Genomic DNA, 17,894 nt, shown 5'->3' on the forward strand with positions numbered 1-17,894 from the left:
GCAGTAGACACTAATATAGAGCTCTGCGGTTACCTCCAACTCGAATTCATTCTTGGCTAATTTGGACACCTTCCCCTCCCACGTCCAACAACAGGCAGCCTCCTTCCTGAAGTGATCCTCTCCAAAAATACCTGCCTTCGGAGCTGGCTTCCACTTGTCAAAGAGGAAGTCTCCCTTCCGGTCCCTGTGCCTCTCCCTTCCTTGTTGCTGCTCTCCTCTCCCTCTCTCCTGTTTGTCTCTTTCAACCACAGAGCATCTCTCCTCTTCACCGTCTCCCCTCTTATGCCAGTGTTCCTCTGCTTTTTTGCCTTTGGCCTTTCCTGTCTCATCCCTGCCTCCCCGCTCCTCCGCCACCTCCCTCTCTACCCATTTCCCTCCCTCCCCTCTTGTCTAGGTGCCTCACTCTCTCAGCCGGATTCTCTCCCTTTCTGTCATTTGCTACCTATTGTCCTAGCTCTCTGCCCCTCTCTTCACTTCTCTTCAGTTTTCAAGTCTGAGGCTCTCTCAGCCCTCTGATTATCTTTCTCTCATCTTTGTGCTCTATCCTGAAGAGTTTCTCTTTGCAACTTCCTGTTTGTCTGCATCTCTTTCTCTTTGGTCTCTTACTCTGCCCTTCTCTTTGTCTGTCTCTGTCTCTGCCTCTGTCTCTATCTCTGTCTCTGTCTCTCTCTCTGACACACACACACACACACACACACACACACACACAGAGAGAGAGAGAGAAGGCCTCCAAATTTGAGGGATGCTTGGGGACATTCAGTTATACCCACTGCCTCCACCCAGCCCTTCAGAAGAGGATTCATCTGTTTAGTCATGCACCTGTGACTCTGTGGGAGGATTGGTGAGCAGGCAGAGATAAAAGATATTTCACTGTAGCATTGTTCTTCTGTCTCTATGTAGAGGCTCCTAGACAGCTGTCTCTTAACATTCCAGCAGTGCTGTCAGCCTTACCAAAGAGAAATCACTTTTTCCTGGCCTGCCCCTCTACAGAATTAATCTTTCTTCTTTGGTGATCATCACCTGTTGCTGGCAGGGGTAGGCATGTAAGCAAAGAAAGAATCCTAGGTGGAGGTTTCCAACTAAGGAGCAGATAGGAGTTATTTGGAGGCAGGACGATGACAAGGAAAGACTGTGGTGAAGTCAGGGACTGTCTGTTTTTCTTCTCATCTCATCCCACTTCTTAGAACAGTGTCTGGTGCATAGAAGGCACTTGACAAATGTATGAATGAGTGAGCTTCAATCCCCCTTGTGCCAACACTTCAGGTGCCTCCTCAGACAAATGACTTCCCATTTCTCAGCGGCAAAATGGGAGTAGTAATCAGAGCTGCACTGAGCATAAAGAGGAAGAGACTGAGTATCTGCTGCAGGGTGCACCAAGTGAGCTCCCTACTGGCCTGGAAGAGCTGCGGGGAGTGAAAAAGTTGGAGAGGGCTGCAGAGATGTGGGTCCACGAGGGGAGGAACATGATGGGGATGGAACGTTGTGGACCAGGAAAGGAAGGTGTGTGAGATTGTCTCCTCCGGAGCTGCTCTGGGGGGTAGGACAATACCGCATGACAAGGAGGATGTGTTCCTGAGGTTAAATTTTATCCCCAGTTTGTGGTCATGGTTGGTTCAAGTCTCGTGCTTCAGAATAGGACACTCATTCATCCTTTGGGTTGGCAAGCTCCTTGGACCTCCACTAGGTCCATTTAAACCCCAGCTTTTCAAGGAGGCCTCTGCTGACCATTCTACTGGAATCTACTACCTGCCCTCAGGATTCCCCTTTATGCTGCTCATTATTTTCAGAGTGTCTATCACTTCCTGACATATTGTAGAAGTTGTGAATGTGCTAGGGTTACATAGCTAGATTGTAGGCTTCGTAAAGGTGGGAGTCTTTGTCATTTTATTCAGTGAGTACCCTGAGTGCCCAAAATAACCTGGCACATAGTAGGTATTCAATAAATATTTGGTAAGGAAAAGACTGAGGCTGGGGCTTTTCCTGAGTTCATCACATTGGGGCATTTGCTTGAATACATCACACTAACAGAAGGGTCTGTCCAACAAACCCGTCCAGGCCCCTAGTATCCTCAGCTGAAGAGCCTGTGTGTTTTCCTCATCTCACTATTACAAACACAGTCACATATTCCTATGAGTTTTGGCTACATTGTTATATGTCACCAATTTGAGGTTTAAGAACCATTGCCTTCTGCCTGGCAAGCGCAAGGTCATGAGTTCAGTTCCCGGTACCGGAGAAAAACCAAAAAAAAAAAAAAGAACCATTGTCTTGGTTTGATTAAGTTTGGTGTGATTTGGTTTGATTTTTAACCGTAGTAAAGCCTGAACCTTTACTTCCAAGGAGCTGACCTTATTGGACGATCAATAAATATTGGAATGAAGGAATGACAGTCACAGTCCCTACACACTGATCTTTATTGCCTGAAGAATGAAAGGTTAAACTCCTTAATTTGGCAGTCAAAACCTTCACTAATCTGTACCCTGCATAGTACTGCAAGTTTACACCTCTGTCCTTGACCCTCCACTACGGTGTTTCAGGTTATGGGCCCCAGCCACCCTTGTGTCTGCTGATGCTTCTCCTCTCTCCCTTTAGGGTTTGTCTTTGTCCTTCAGACTTTGTTATATGTCTGCCTTTCACCATTTTTCCATGTGGAATACAATTTTCCTCTACACATCCAGAAAAAATTTGTCTTGGAATTTCTGATTATATTCAAAGGAGGACAGAGCCTGTGCACATAGTTAGAAGACACAGAGGTTCACGTGCTTCCTGTCACTTTCAAGCCATGAGTCCCAGGGTTAATTATGCAAACTCTCTGATTTTCAGTGTTCTCATTTGTAAAATGGTTCTGGAATGGGTCCTTGAACTTGCACGGGTTTGGGCAGGATTGGTGAGGGCAACTACGCTGCACAAAGTAAACTCTTAAAGAAACAGTAGCTGCTTTTGTGAGTGTGACAGCTCTACAGCCTGTTGTGATGTCATTGACTGAGATGTGTTGCCATCCTACTCCAGACTGCAAAGTGTATTTGTCAGTTTTTCTTTACGTAGCCCAAGCCCTGTCACTCTTTATAGCGGTATGCATATGGGAGGAGCCAGTGTTTGAATGAATGGATAGATGGGTGAGTGCCTGTCCCCAGGCCCTCATCACTTATTAGAGAGCCTCAAGGAATGGGAAGTGAGACTACTGACACTTACCTTTTCTTTCTGAGTGGAAGTCTGAATCAACCTGAGTTTCCAACACTCCTCTCCAAATCCTCCAGTTTTACTGCTTTAAATTCCCTGATACCATCCACCCCACGGGTGGCCATTTCCTGTCATCTCTGAGAAACAGGCCAGTGGCCTATGAAAAAACCTGAGGATGGGAAGATTTTCAGCATATAAATGCTGCTAAGATTTTGGGGGGACAATGACTACTTGGGAGTTTTCACCCCTGTTTTTCTCTCTCCTAATACTGCAATAGATTGAAAAAGCTTCCAGCCGGGAGAATTATTGCCTCTTCCTGCCTGGAATTTAAATCTTTGTTCAAAGACAGCTGGTTTTAATTGAAAGTATTCAGTCAGTCTCTGCTCTGCTTTCTACCTGTGTCCCTTTTCTTGACTCAGAGGGGTAAATAATCTGGAGTGAGGCTTTGGGGTATGAAGAATGTGTGAGAGGGGTGTGGGAGACACTCCAAATAACTCCTGCCTTTAAAACACCACCTTTTAAACAGAGCTTATCCAGAATGATAAACACCTTGTAGTGGAAATTTTACTGGGATAACCAAGCTCCTTAGAAGTTCTAGAGGACAAAGGAGCAAGAATATTGTATGCGGTTGCTTCAGGTCTGGATTTCAGTATAGTTGAGGAAAAAGGGATCAGGCTTCACTCTTGCTATTCACCCATTTATTTATTCAGCCCTGTGGTACTTATCAGGTGCTGCACATGCTCCATCCCAGTGATCACGTGACAAGTATTGTTCACATTTTACAGTTGAGGAAAATGAGGCTCAGGATGATAGAATTCCTTATGCAAATTCTCGTAATGCTCTAGTTTCCTATGTATATGGTAGAAAATCTCCCCCAGCTTACTGATTTAAAACAACAGTAGCTATTCCTCTGTGGGTCAGACACTAGGGAAGTTCTCAGAGGGTGGTGCTAATGTGGAGCCTCATGCAGTCACAGCCAGATGATGGCTGGAGCCAGGTGAGCAGAAGCTAGAGGGGCCACCGGCTGGGCAGGAATCGTCACTCTGGCTCCCCTCAGGTCATCTCAGGACTCAGGGCACTCAGACCACTTGCATGGAGGCTCAGGTCTCCAGCTCCAGGATCCCAGCAAGCAGGCTACAAGTTTGACTGCCTTTTCTGACCTTGCTTCAGAAGTCACACAATGTCACTTCCTCCCACTTCTGCCATCTGCTTGGTTAAAAGTCATTTACAAGCCCATGAAAATTCAAGGGGAAGAGATGTAAACCACACTTCTCTGTGGAAGAAGCGTCAAGGTCATCTTGCAGAATCACACATCAGATGGGAGATATTGTTGCAGACATCTCTGGAAAATACAATCTATGTGCACAGCATGTGGCAGAGTCAGGGTTTGGATTAAGCGTATTTGTTTCTGAAACTTCAGCTGCAACTTTTTGCCTCATTCTATAGGTACCCCTGCTTTCCTCCGTGAACTGAGGTCTTCCTGTCAGCCCACACAGCTGTGATTTAGTCTCCTTGAGCTGATACAGACTGGATGGGTTAAAGGCAGCCAGTTTTTCCCACAGGCCCTGGTTATGAGCCTGCCTCCAGGGTCTGCAGGCCATAGAAGCCACACCCAGTGCCAGCATGTGAACTTTTAAAGAAGGGGACAGGAAAGGTCAGTCACATCCAGAGGAAAAAAGAAGGTGGCAGCCCCGGAGCACAGACAGCCTGCAGTGCAGCTCGCTGTCATAAACAACTTGTCTGGTGTTTTTCCTTCTCCCACCAGGCACTGGCCTGGGATGACTCAGGCTTTGACAGAAAAGGTGCCTTCAAGTCACAAAACAGTTCAGGGCAGTGGAAAACTCATGGTTCTGGAGTCAGACATGCCTAGATTTAAGTCCGGACTCTACCACTACCAGCTATGTGGCCTTCGACAGTTTCCTTAACCTATCAATATCTTCTTTGCTGGGTTATTTTGACAAATACGTTGTATGTAGGCAAAGCTCCCAGGACAGTAGCAGATACATAGTAGGAGCTCTGTGGATGTCAGTCTTAAAATCCTGGGCCTCGTCTTGTCCCAGTCGAGGGACTTCTTGAAGAAAGTGGTGAGAATTCACTTGCACAGTTCACAAAGGTTGGTCTCTTTCCAGAGCCCTGAAGAGAAGGGGCCCAGAAGCCCCACTAGCCTCAGCCAGCCCCAGAGTCAAGCCTGCAGCAACTGCCCACCCACTCTGCAAACGAAGTCATCTCCATGTTTTTCCCCCACTCCACTTTGTCCTCTCTACTGTGACCTACCATGACTCTTCCCGCCAAACATTCCCCTCACACATGTCCTGGCAAACCACACACAGGCTTTCAAAAATTCTTGCTTGGATGGATGGATGGATGGATGGATGGATGGATGGATGGATGGAAAAATCATTCCTGTATCATTGCTTATTTTATGTTCTTTATCAGAAAGGCGTGTTTCAATTGTTCTGCTGTTACAGTCCACCTGTGAGTGGTCCTTCCCCATAGACCCTCTTAGCCCAGTCTCTGAGTCCTGCTTTGACAAATGTCCCCATAAATGCCTGCTCCTGAATCAAAGGTGTGAGCCTCATCACTCAATGGACTGAGGCTTCTGACCATGTACCAGGTGAGAGAGTATGGATGTGAACATGAAACAAGGTGACTCCCGGAAGCACCAGAGAGGAGGGATCCAGGTTCAAGCCCCAGCTCCAGAACTTACAAGATGCCAAACATTCGAGAAAATCAGGTACCTTTTATGAGTGGTGGGGATAATGGTAGAACTACCTTATTGGGTTGTTGTAAGGATTGCGTCAATATACATAAGAATGGCCAGCACAAATTAAACATTATAGAAGTATTAGATATTATTATTTATTCACTTAACAAATATATTTCACACATTGCCAGGTGACTATGAGTATTTAGATGATGGAGTAAGAGTTTCACTTCTGCCCCCAGCACTTACAGGATTGAAGAGGCTACTGAAAGGACAGTTAAAACACAGGATGACAAGTTGTCTAATTGGTGAAGAACTAGAACAGTCTGTGGGAATCTAGAAGGAGCCCTGTCCCAGTACGGGCACTGAGAAGACTCACGCAGGGAAAGATAACTGAACTGCGCGGTCTGGAGCCTGAGGAAGAACTGGCCCTGGAGCACAGGAAGTGGGAGGGAAGTTCCCTAACTCAGCAGTGGGAAGGGCAAGGGCTGGACAGTGGGAGGCAGTGAGCAAGAAGCTGAGAAAATAATCAGGGACCCAACTACGAACACCCCTATAAGTCATGCCAGAAATATGTGCTTTAAAGGCTTCTGGGAGTCACTGATGTGCTTCCCTCAGCTGTGTGGCATGGAAAGATTTTATTTTAGAGCAACTCCACTCTGTGGCTCTGCTGTAGAAAATGTTCTGGATGGGGAGGGAGGCGTGCTATGGCAGGAGGCCCATTATGGCAGGACGACAATAATCTAAGGGAAAGATGATGCTGGTCTATTGGGGGCGGGGATGGAAATAAGCTGACTGAGTCAAGAGAAAGAAGGTCTCATGGGGAAGGGCTGGTGATGGTTTGTGTGTTCGGAGCTGAGAGTGGGGGGGAAGAGTGGTTAAGGGTTAGGTGAGTAAACATCCATTCCGTGCCCTATGATGTAAGTGACAGGTGCTTTGAATGAAGTCGGCTCAGAAGCACTGGAATTGTGGCACAAGGACAATACTCACAGCCTTGGGAAGAGAGGAGAGGAGTATACTAGAAGTCTTTACTAAAGGGACATTGAGGAATTGGAGAATTGATGGGTACACATCACCCAAGAGGAAATGGAAGAGGCCCATCAGGCAGAGGAAATAGGATATGTGAAACCTAGAGATGGAAGATCCTATACACAGTAGATGCTCTCTACTATTGATTAAATGAGTGCCGTACTAATTCATACTAAGGTGTTAAAGGTCGGTATGGAATTGGCACCTCCCTGTGGAGGTTGTGCTTTAAAGAAAAGGTCATAAATACTATGCTAAGAATTCATTGTTGGTAAAATGTAAAATGTCAAGGTAGAATGGAGATGGTCTTTAAAGTCTAGCTTTTTAGGGCCAGGGATATAGCTCAGCGGCATAAGTGCTTGCCTGGCCAGCCTGAGGTCATGAGTTTGATTCCCGGTACAAAAAAAAAAAAAAAGACTTAGCTTGGCCAGGAGTGGTGGCGCACACCTGTAATCCCAGCACTCAGGAGGCTGAGGCAGGAGGATCATTGGCGAGTTCGAGACCAGCCTGGGCTACAGAATGAGCTCAAGGCCAGCATAGTGAGACCCTGTCTCAAAAAGACAAAAAAAATAAAATAAAAATAAAATCTAGGTTTTACCATTATACCTGAGGTTACCAAGTAGCTGGCCGATTCCTGAGGGTCGGGCAAGCCCTGATCTTGTGCAACAAAGGTTCTCTTGCCTTTGTGTCTTGTTGAGATGGCTTAATCCTGGGTTACCTGAGGCCAGACCAGGGGAACTCAGTGATTTCCAAAGGGCTGCTATGCATTCATAAAACTACATGCACAGACTTTTGGGTAAGGCTATCTTACACCTCTTTACTAGCTCCTCCCCTTCCTATTTCTGTGATCTTAGCCAAATTACTTAACTTCTGTGCAATTTAGCTCTCTTATCTATCAAATGAGAATAATAGCAACAATCATCATCTAAGCTTTTGTGAAGATGAAGACAGAATATAACAAAAACTTAGAGCAGTGAGTAGTGTTACTCTTTCTGTTATTGTTACCACTTCTATTCCTAGGCCTCTTTTCACATTCCTTCTCTCCCCCAAGTCTCTCCTTAACACATATACCTGCAGACATGAAGCTGGGGCGAAACGTGGCAAGAACGTTCCTAGATTATTACCGGCTGAACCTCCCGTTGGAGAAGGTGGCATTTCCCATACCAAAACTACGGTAAGTAGCACAGCAGAGAGGTGGGCTTCAGTCTTATTTATCTGGCTTTTGGGGCTCAGGGCAACTTCCTCAGCTTCTCCCTGGCCCTCAGTTTCTCATCTGTGCTACAAAAGAGACAATCCTAGTCCTGCTCCAGAGACTCTATGAGTCAGAACAGCACATCTCCTAAGTCTAGAGTATCATTATGTACCATCTCCTGTAGTTTGTGAGTTGCAGTCCCAGACTGCAGCTCAGTAAGCCTAGGGCAAGTCCTTGGCTTATCTGGTTAGCCTGAGGATGTCTCGGGGTCCATACTCCACAGTGCAGTGAGTGATGCGTCCCTGAGCCCCAGGTCCACATAAAACCTGTATGACCACATGCTCTGATGTTACAGCAAGGGGGTGATCCCATTTTTGAATCTAACATGGGAATCACCAGAGGTGGGATGTTGCTGGGGGCTGAGACTGGTCCTTGTTCTATGTTAGTCTGAGTGTCTCCATATGCAACTTCATCTGCTAGTGCGTCCTCTAGGCTTTCTGTATCAACTCCAGGTTTTCCATTTCCTTGTCTGTAAAGTGGGTACAGTGGTGCACACCTTTCAAATTGTGGTGAAATATGCACCCAGCAACAGTGTACATTTATCCTATCAGTACATGATTTTCCCCTCCCTTGAAGACCTAAAGGTTTGGGGCTAGAGAGGACATACCTCTGAGACATTCAGTCCACCTCAGTGGAACATTCCACCAGCTCATGATGGTCTAGGGTAAGTCCTCTGATGGGGCCACCTTGCAGGTCCAGTGAAGAGAGAAGGCTGGAAGGTGAACATCCATCTTACCTGAGAGCTAGGCAAGAGCTGGACTTGCTGAGTGTTCCCATGACCGCTGGCAGCCAGCCCAGTGAGCATTTGGGGAATGACATCCCAAGGCATCTGGAATGTGCCGGCCCTGCCCTTTCTCTGGACCTCATCGCCTACTCCCCCAGTGGCCAAGCCTCCTGGAAGGACATGACAATGTCCAACAACCTGCTCCTGCCAGATCGTCCTTCCCATTGACCTTGCCCATATACTTCAGGCCTGTGCACTGATACATGTTCCTCCCCACCCTATCATTAATTAAACAATATAAATCACTGTTACTTACCGCATGAAGTACTTTTTACACATCATTATGTATATTCCCCATCTTACAATCAGGAAAAGGAGGTTCAGAAAGGTAGAAAGGATTGTCTGAGGCCACAGAGTTTTTAACAGACCCAGGATTTGATTGTAAGATCTTATGATTCCAGAGCCATTTAAACATCTCCGATAGAGGTTCATCAGTGTGGGTTCAGAACTCTCTCAGGCACCTAGGAGCTATGCAGCCATGTTCAATGTGCAGCCACAGGCCTCTTCCCCTCTTTTATTTATGTTATAATAGCAAATATAAAAATACAGAAAATTTTATTACGTATATATTAACTGCACTATATATTTTATATGCAGCCCAAGACAGTTCCCTTTCACTTGGTGTGGCCCAGGCAAACCAGGAGGTTTGACATGGGATCCTAGGCAAGTTGCTTGGCCTCTTAATGGTCTTCTCTACCCCTAATGGGGGTAATAACAACAACCTCTACAGATGATCTTAAAGATTCGCTATGAGCTTACTACAATGCCTAGCACCCAGTAGGTGCTCAAAAAAAATGATTTCATCTCCTCTAGCCTCTGGGTTGTAGTCCCAACTTCCAACCAGTTTATGATGGTTTAGGGTAAGTCCCTTGGCTTACGTGGTTGGACTTTGATGTCTAAAGGTCTACATGCTACAATCAAATGGGTCAGGCTGCTCTGAGCCCCCGGTCCACCTAGAGTCTGCATAACAATGTGCTCTGATGATACCTTGTCTAAGATTGTGCACAAATCATTTGTGTCCCCATCCTGAATATTAGAAACTCTTGCAGAAGGATCATACCTATTTTTTTCTCTCTACCCCTGTACTGCCTACCCTTCACTAAACATGCACTAATATATTCATTCATTCATTCATTCATTTTGGAAAAATAATACTTTATGCTGGGTCCCTGGCAGGAGGGAGGTGCTGGAAGGAGTTGGTGATGAAGGCATAACCCTTGCCTTTGTGGAGCTCAGCTCTGGAGAAAAATGCTTATTTCATTCTTATAAGCCATTCTCGATTAGTTAAAGTTCTTAAAAAATTAAAGCTTCATAAAACTCAAAAGAATCCTCAGAATCTCATTTACAAGTTAATTTGAGGATTATCTCTTTCAGGTCCTCTGTCAGCCTGAATAAAATTATTGTGATCCTTAACCACCTTCTTTTCACATGTTGTATCATCATAGACCAGTGAAAGAGTACTGACACTCGGGGAGATTTTCAGGATCATCTGGTCCTTCTTCACGATCCAGACGAGGACACTGAGACCCAGGGAGTGAAAGGTGCTGGTCAAGGTCACAAGTCAGAGCCAGGACTGGAGCCTAGTCCTTCCCAGCCAAGTGTGCTCAGTGTCAGTCTGGGAAGATAGGGGTGAGGGGACCCTTGAACCTGTGTCAGGGGACTCAGGGCAGACCTGGGGGCTCTGGTGTGAAATGCTCAGGACTCTCCTTGCTCTGAGCTTAAGCGCTCTCTCAGAAAGGTGCAGAGCTCCTTCCTTATTAGCCGACAGCCTCAAGGACTGCTTTACCAAACTATGTCTCTGGTTTAACAAACTATGAGCACCACTGAGCTTTAAATCGATAAGTAACCCTTTAAGAATGATTTCCCAGAAACATAAGCCTCTGAGTTCTAATTTTGAAATAGAGTACTCCTTCCCCCTTTTTATGCTATTATTTTCCACGAGAGCATCAAATAGCTTAAGTGAAAGAGCAGTTCTGGTTTTAAAGGGAAATTACATGTTTTGAGTCCAAATTAATCTTTGTTTTCTCCCATCTGTATGGATAATTACAATATGTCACTTTCCACCTACGTGCTGGCAGAAGCTGGTCGGCGTCCTTGGGTGCTGAGCGGAACAGCAACATTGGCACAAGAATTTGGGCTCGGAGACTTGTAGTTAATGACCAAAGCTGAGGCCCCACATGCTTTTTTACCACAGTGACACACAGGTCTAAAGCCCAAAAGACCCCCACCAAGTCAGACAGGGGAAGTGAGCAGGTGAAGTGAGCTTCCGGGGGTGGGTGCAGCCTGTGTGTGGAGGGCGGGCTGTCCTCGGTGTGGGAGATGGGCTAGGGCTCTGAACAAGCTGGGAGGCCCAGGGACATTTGAGAGAGAGAGAGAGAGAGAGAGAGAGAGAGAGTGGGGGAGTCATCAGCTGTTCAACACACTGGAGCCCTCATGTGCCAGGGCCCGTGCTCAGTGCTGAAGGATCACAGATAGCCCTCGCCTACCGGGAGCTCCCATTTACAGAGGATAAAGGCAAGTACATATGCAAATATCACAATACAGAACAGTGTACAGTAGGTACTTAACTATGTGTCAGATTATGCCCTCCTCACAAAGATCTTCCAAGGCTCCCGACTGCCTTCAGGGTAATGTTCCAGTAGCTCCTCTTCTTGCTACTCAAGACCCTGGCCTAAATTTTAAACTTCATTTGCTTCCTCCTACCACTGCCTTCATGAGCATCCGCTTCTACCACCTCATGCCCTGCACTTCCACCCACATTCATGCCTCTATGTTTCTATTTATACTTTTCCTTTTCCTGGAATGCTCTCCTTTTCATCTTATACATGGTGAACTCTTACTTGTCTTTTAGAACTTAGTCTAAATGTCATACCCTCTATTCTCTGTCCCTTTTTTCCACTTCACACAGAGCTGCTTCCTCTGTGTTGCGCTCCTAGTTGCATTTTGTATACATTGTAGACACTTCGTACACACGTTTGTATGATATGTTCTGTGGTCACTGTCATGGCGTCTTTGCCTGTCTGGCTTCTCCTTGGAAGCAGTCTTGGTCTGTTCTGGCTCTGCAGTGGATGGTGAAGGGCTGGCACAGACTTAGTCCTAAATTGATCCTGAATGTGACTGAACATAAAGTATTAGAACTAAAGAAGCCCCAAGAGATCATCCTTTTCAATCTTTTTACATGATAGAAAAGAAAAGTGAGACAGAACGAAATATTATTCTCTCGCACAATCTGGCAAGTGTGTGGCAGCTGACAGGTGCTTTTAGTGGAACTTGAACTTATTTTAAAGGATGTGAAGACTTTAGATTGATGAAAGAGAGAAGAAGGGACATTCTATGTTGGAAGCCAGGTTGTGGGGAGCTGAGAAGCAGAACCTAACAAGTCACATTCAGTGTATCTGACTATGACAAAGGCAGGATACTTAGAGTGAAAGGGGTGGTAACAAGATGATGAGAAGCTTATTTCCACACTCCTCAAACACCTACTCTACATCAGGCCTGAGCTTGGCTCAGGAATTACAGAGGAAAAGCAAAAGTACCGCACACTTACAGTCTCAGGAAATAAACACATGGGCAAAGAACAACCTAGAAAGTGGTGCATGAGGGCTGATGTGATATGCAAAGTGCTGCAGAAGCCTGCAGAAAGATGAGATGTATTTGGGGAGTGTCAGCTCCCAACAGAGGGGAGTTTGGAGAGGTAGAAAGGAGCAGAGCCTCTGCAGAGGCCACTGGTGAGGAGGTTTGCCTCCTAGTACCTCCTTTCTCTCTCTGCGCCCTCAGAGGTTCTCTGCCTTCCTAACCCCTCCCCAAGTCACTGTGCACACTTACACTCCTCCCCAGCCACTGTGCACCTTATGCCCCCTGCTGACACCTGATTGGGCTTCTCTCCCTAGGCCAGCACACCTTCTTTGTCCCCATGAAACCATATCCAGCTTATGTCCTATGCTTCTTCCGAGTGTTAAGGACTACATCCACCAGTGACATATAAATGGCACCATGTAACTTAAGACTTCTTCCCCAACCTTCATTTCACCAGACACTATGAGGTAGAAAGAGCACAGACTCTTCTCTTTAGGAATGAAGGAATGGAGGGTTAGGGAAAAGAAAAGGGCTGCTTCAAGGTCACATTTTCTCAAGGCTGAGCGTGTAGCTCAGTGGTAAAATGTTTGTCTAGCATGCACAAGGGCCTAGGTTCAGTCTCAAGCACCACAAAAACCAACTGAACAAACAAAAAGTTGGATTTCATTGTTATAAGCAACATCACAGTCATGTGCTTTGAAACACCAGGGTGTTATTGAAGACTGATTTCTAGACCGACTGACATTTACGCTAGGCAGTCAGTCTCTTGCCACATTAGCAAAGTCTTCAGTGAGTGCCAGTTTTCAAGTGAGGAGGAGCCCCTGGTGGGGAGATATGTCAAGGCAATGTATCCCTTTGGGTGCTGCCACCTCCTCTGTACTCTACTTTATTTAGGACTCTTCAATAATGAAGGAAAATGAGTATTCCATGGCCAGAGGGGCTGGAGATTTAGCTCAGCGGCACAGTGCCTGCCTGGCAAGCGTGAGGTTGTGAGTTCGATTCCTGGTACAGGAAAAAGAAACATCCATGGTCAGAGCATGATGAGCTACACAAAGCCACTTCCTTAGTCTGAGTTCAAACTTAGCTCAGGAGATTCCCATATTTACGGTACTTACCACCGACTGCTGCACACTACAATTATTACTTTATGTAGTTGTTTTCTACAACCATCTCCTCTACTAAACTTTATTAAGCAGTATGAGGACAGCATCAGTGTCTCTGCCTCATCCCTGTCCCCTCTGGAGTCTGTCAGAGCACAGCATGTAGTACATAGCCCCACACATCTGTAAGTTACATTAAGGAAGGGAAGATGTCAAGTGTGTCTACTCGTATTATTTCACTTAACCTTACAACACCGCTGCAAGATTGGGAGATTTTATTCTTGCTTTACAAATGAGGCTGAGAAGGTTAAGTAACCTTCCCAAGGTCATATGTCTTGGACATAGCCAACATAGGAATTCAGGTCAGTTCTTTGGGGCTCAAAAGCCCATTCTTTCCACTGGAAATAAATTTAAGTCCAGTAACTAAATGAATGCTACAGAAACATAATAAACAAGGCATATATGAGATAAAGTACAAAAATGAATACAATTTGGTCCCTGCTCAAGGGAAGCCCATTGTCTAATATGTGAGCAAAACAGACAAATGAGCAATAAGCCACGTTAAGGGTATTTCGTTGGGTTCTGGGTGCTGGGTGCTGGGTCCCGGACACAGAAATCAACCAAACCTATCTCTGCTCATCAGGATCTGCCGGACTGATTGGGAAGACAGCCATTATGAAATGCCATAATTAGGCTATGCCGAGGAACATAAAGGGGGCTCTGAAGCCCTCGATGATTATGTGGGCAATGAGGTTTCAAACCCTCTCAAGCAATAACTCCCTTTTCTTTTTAACAAGGATGCCAGTGCTTTCCAAGGACCCCAAGGCAGGCAGCCTAACCCTGTTGGCTTCCTTCCAAAGCACCGAGCTACAGCTTTTCTATGTGTTCATCCCTGTCCTGTGGTGGAATGGGTTGAATGAGTTGGAATCAGGATGGAAAGCTGGGAGGGCTGGAGCTGTAGGACAGTTACATTTTCCCGAGAACCAGAATAACACAATGGATCCATCCATCCATCTAACAGGCATTCACTGAGCAATAGGGACTGCTTGAAACCAGGCCCTGAGCCAGGTTCTGGGGATACAGAGAAGAGGAGGACAAGGCTACTGTTCCTAGGAGGCTACAGTCCAATGGGGGAATAGGCATGCACTCAAAGGATTTTCTTACAGTGTGTATATGTGCTGTCTTCTCTCTTTCTGTTATCTCCCCTTTTGCAGGAAAGAAAAAACCCCTCCCTACAAGCACCCACTTCTACGGGGCCCAGCCAGCAACCACCCCAACGGCAAAGGGGACAAGAAGAGCTCAGTGAACCACAAAGACCCTTCAAACCCTTTTTAAAGATGTGGAGTCCAGGGAGTCTTTGTGGAGGCAGGAACATGCATTTCCTGCTGGGACATGAAATTAATCACCCTTGTCTGGTTTCCAAGACAAGGATTTGAAGGATAATGCATTGGCTAGTGAAAGGGAAGGGGGAGAGAGAAGAAAGAGAGAAATTTCATCATTGATTTTCCTATGGAAAATCAATTGTGAGCCTTCGGCTCAAGGCTGAACACAGTAAGAGACAGGAACCAAGTGAAGGCAGCACTATTTTCCACAACATAGAGATCCACACACATCCCCTTTAAGAGGTTTGACACATCTCAGGTCATTTCTTTGGACGACCCTTTACCTTTTAAAGTCATATTGTTACTGCAGATGGTTCCCGTTTAAAATAGGTCACAGTTGTGTGTAGCTCTAGAAAATACAATATCCATATTTTCTGATCCGAAACAATAGCAACAACACATACAACCCCACAGGCAAATGTACTATGGGGACCAATGTGACAGAAGTTTTGAAATCACAGTGGTCTCTGTGTCTATAAGCAGCATGTTTCCTGATTCCCCCACGCCCCAGCATGCAACTTCAGAAAACTGTTCTGGGAGCTATTTCTCAATTTCTGGGGTAGTTTAATGAAACCTTGAGCTGCAAAGACAAAAGGTATTGGTCATTCTTTCCCAAACATCTGTATGGTTAAGGCATCCGAGTCCTTGGTACAGGTTTCAAGCCTGACCCCTGAAGAGGTGCCTCACTGATAATCTACTAGGAAGGAAGAGTGATTGCCAGGTAAGGGAGATGCAAACAAAGGAACGTACCCTTAGGCAGATAGAAAAGCTAAAAAAAAAAAAAACAACAGCAGTAGCAATTCCCAGGGTAGGGCAAGCTAAATATTGTGCATTTTTTTCTGAAGAGTAAAGTGCCTTTGTATGATGAATGGGTCCAGGGGAGTCCGCTCTCTTCCTGTCTGTGGAAGCAGCAGGCTGAGTCACTATGACAGCTTGCTAATTAAAATGACCTCCTGGAAATGAGGATTAGGAGATAGGGAGAGGAAGGAAGGCTCCAGGGAGATAGGGCCTTTAGTACAAAGCTCCAGTTAAGCATTCTTTTGGCTCGCGTTGGAGATTTTTGAAGTTCATTGCAAAAATCAAGAGCAAAGCTTGTACTTCTTTTACATGCTGGTTTTCAGAAACGATAACAAAAAACCATATGTTAGTTGGCTACGAATGATGTGTTGTATATACAGCTTCTCCCCTGGGCTTTTGTTGCCAGGGAACATAAATAAAGTGGTTTGTGCAGCTCCTCTGTTCCTGAGTATTCTTGGCACCTTTCCTTTTAGGTGAAAACCCTCTCAAGAACCTAAATTGGAATACTCCTTGCTTTGGGGTCTGGGACTGTATCATCAAGATAAGGAAGAACAATCAGACTTGAATGTCCAGAAGTTCCTGTGTCAGAGCCTTGGGGAGTTTCATTGATTGCAACTAGCTCAGACAGACAACAACGTGGCAGTCTTTCAGAGACAATAGCATCACTTTAGATAGCATGGACAGAGGCAGACTGCAGAAAACAAGAGAGATGATGCTCCAGATCTATTTTTCCCTGGCCAGGACACATTCATATATCATAATTATATATGGGCCCCATATTGCAAACTGCACTGATGAATTAGGCTATGGGCCACACAGATAACAGGGATGCTACTAGCTTAAGTTCAAAACTTAGAGACAGGTAACTCTGAGTTCTAATCTGGAATCCAAGCCCCAGTTTATCTCTCCATAACATATCTTTGCTGTCACTTTTAGACAAGTTATTTAACATCTGTGGATCTAGTTTCCCCACCTGTATGATGGTAATAATAGTATCTACATTCTTGGAATTCTTACGGAGATTTAAAGAACTTAGGTATAAAAAATATCAGCACAAAATTTTGTGTGCTCACTGAGTAATAGCTGTGACTGTATGGAACATGGACAGAATAATGAAGTATCTGAACATCATTCCCAAAAGCAATAGATGAGGAGCCTGGAGCTGTTTATCTTGTAGATAAAAAATAAGGTGCAAAATTATAGTTTCTACAAAGTTGCAGGGGTATCATGGGAAAATAGAAGAAAACTTGTTCTGTGTTGCACAGAAGTAATAACCAAGTCCTGGGAGTGAGTCTCAAGAAGACAAATTTCTAGTCAGGATGAGAAAAACATTCTGACAAATACAAACACCAACCCTTGGAAGGACTCCTTGGAAGACAGTGAGCTTCCCATCACCAGAAGTATGCAAAGAGAATCTAAATAAACATATGTCAGGAATAAAACAAAGGGAGCTCCTTCTCTAGGCATACACCGAATCAGAAGCTAGGATGGTCTGCCTATGACTCTGGAAAGAAATGCCATGCACAGAACAAAAAGTGTCACTTAACACTAGACACAACAACATTAAAAGTGTCTCTGAATTAGAGTACTATCATGTATCATTCTTTAAGCAGGAAAAAACAAGACTATAGGGTAGGCTGAGGGTTACTCTGCAATAAGACTGTCTGTCTTTCCTCACTGGCAGAGTAGAAAAGAAACAGCTAGCCAAGATACCAAGGACCATCAGTGGCCTTCCTGGTGATCTAGGCCTATGCAGTCCCTCATTATATATATATAACCTTTCTTGGACAAGGTCATACTACCACACTGAGCTAGAGAGAAAAGGTTTTAGGCCCAGAGATGGAATTCAGCACCCAGCCAACAAGGGAATCAGCCAGAGTCATTCCAACCAACTTCAGCAGGGGGGCTTTCCAGCCTGTTATCTCATCTCTACTTCTGAGATAAGAACAATTAAGTGGATAGAACCAATGCTCAAAATAGTTTCCTGTGTATTTCTGAGGACAGAAAAACAATTTTGTGAAAAAGTCTCTACTTCTTTCACACAACTCTTCATACTGATTCCGCGCCTTGTTCTGCATTAGTTCGGGGTCTCAAG

The 17,894-nt window shown here is 45.3% G+C and overlaps 1 protein-coding gene across 3 annotated transcripts in view; it reads left to right on the plus strand.

Moving 5' to 3' along the window:
- Positions 1–16,231, plus strand: part of Agbl4 (ATP/GTP binding protein-like 4) — a 1,347,784-nt gene extending 1,331,553 nt beyond the window's left edge. For 2 of the 3 annotated variants that reach the window (XM_013521735.1, XM_005398625.1), the window contains exons 12-13: positions 7,985–8,081; positions 8,853–9,194. In XM_013521735.1, coding sequence (XP_013377189.1) covers positions 7,985–8,081; positions 8,853–9,111 — 356 coding nt within the window. In that variant the 3' untranslated portion in view covers positions 9,112–9,194. Of the gene's footprint in view, positions 1–7,984; positions 8,082–8,852; positions 9,195–14,833 lie in introns of those variants that run through there. The other variant, XM_005398626.2, reaches the window with a different exon arrangement.
- Positions 16,232–17,894: the final 1,663 nt, after the last annotated feature.

This window comes from Chinchilla lanigera, unplaced genomic scaffold (genome assembly GCF_000276665.1).
Source record: "Chinchilla lanigera isolate Chin_1 unplaced genomic scaffold, ChiLan1.0 scaffold00063, whole genome shotgun sequence".
Lineage (NCBI taxonomy): Eukaryota > Metazoa > Chordata > Mammalia > Rodentia > Chinchillidae > Chinchilla > Chinchilla lanigera.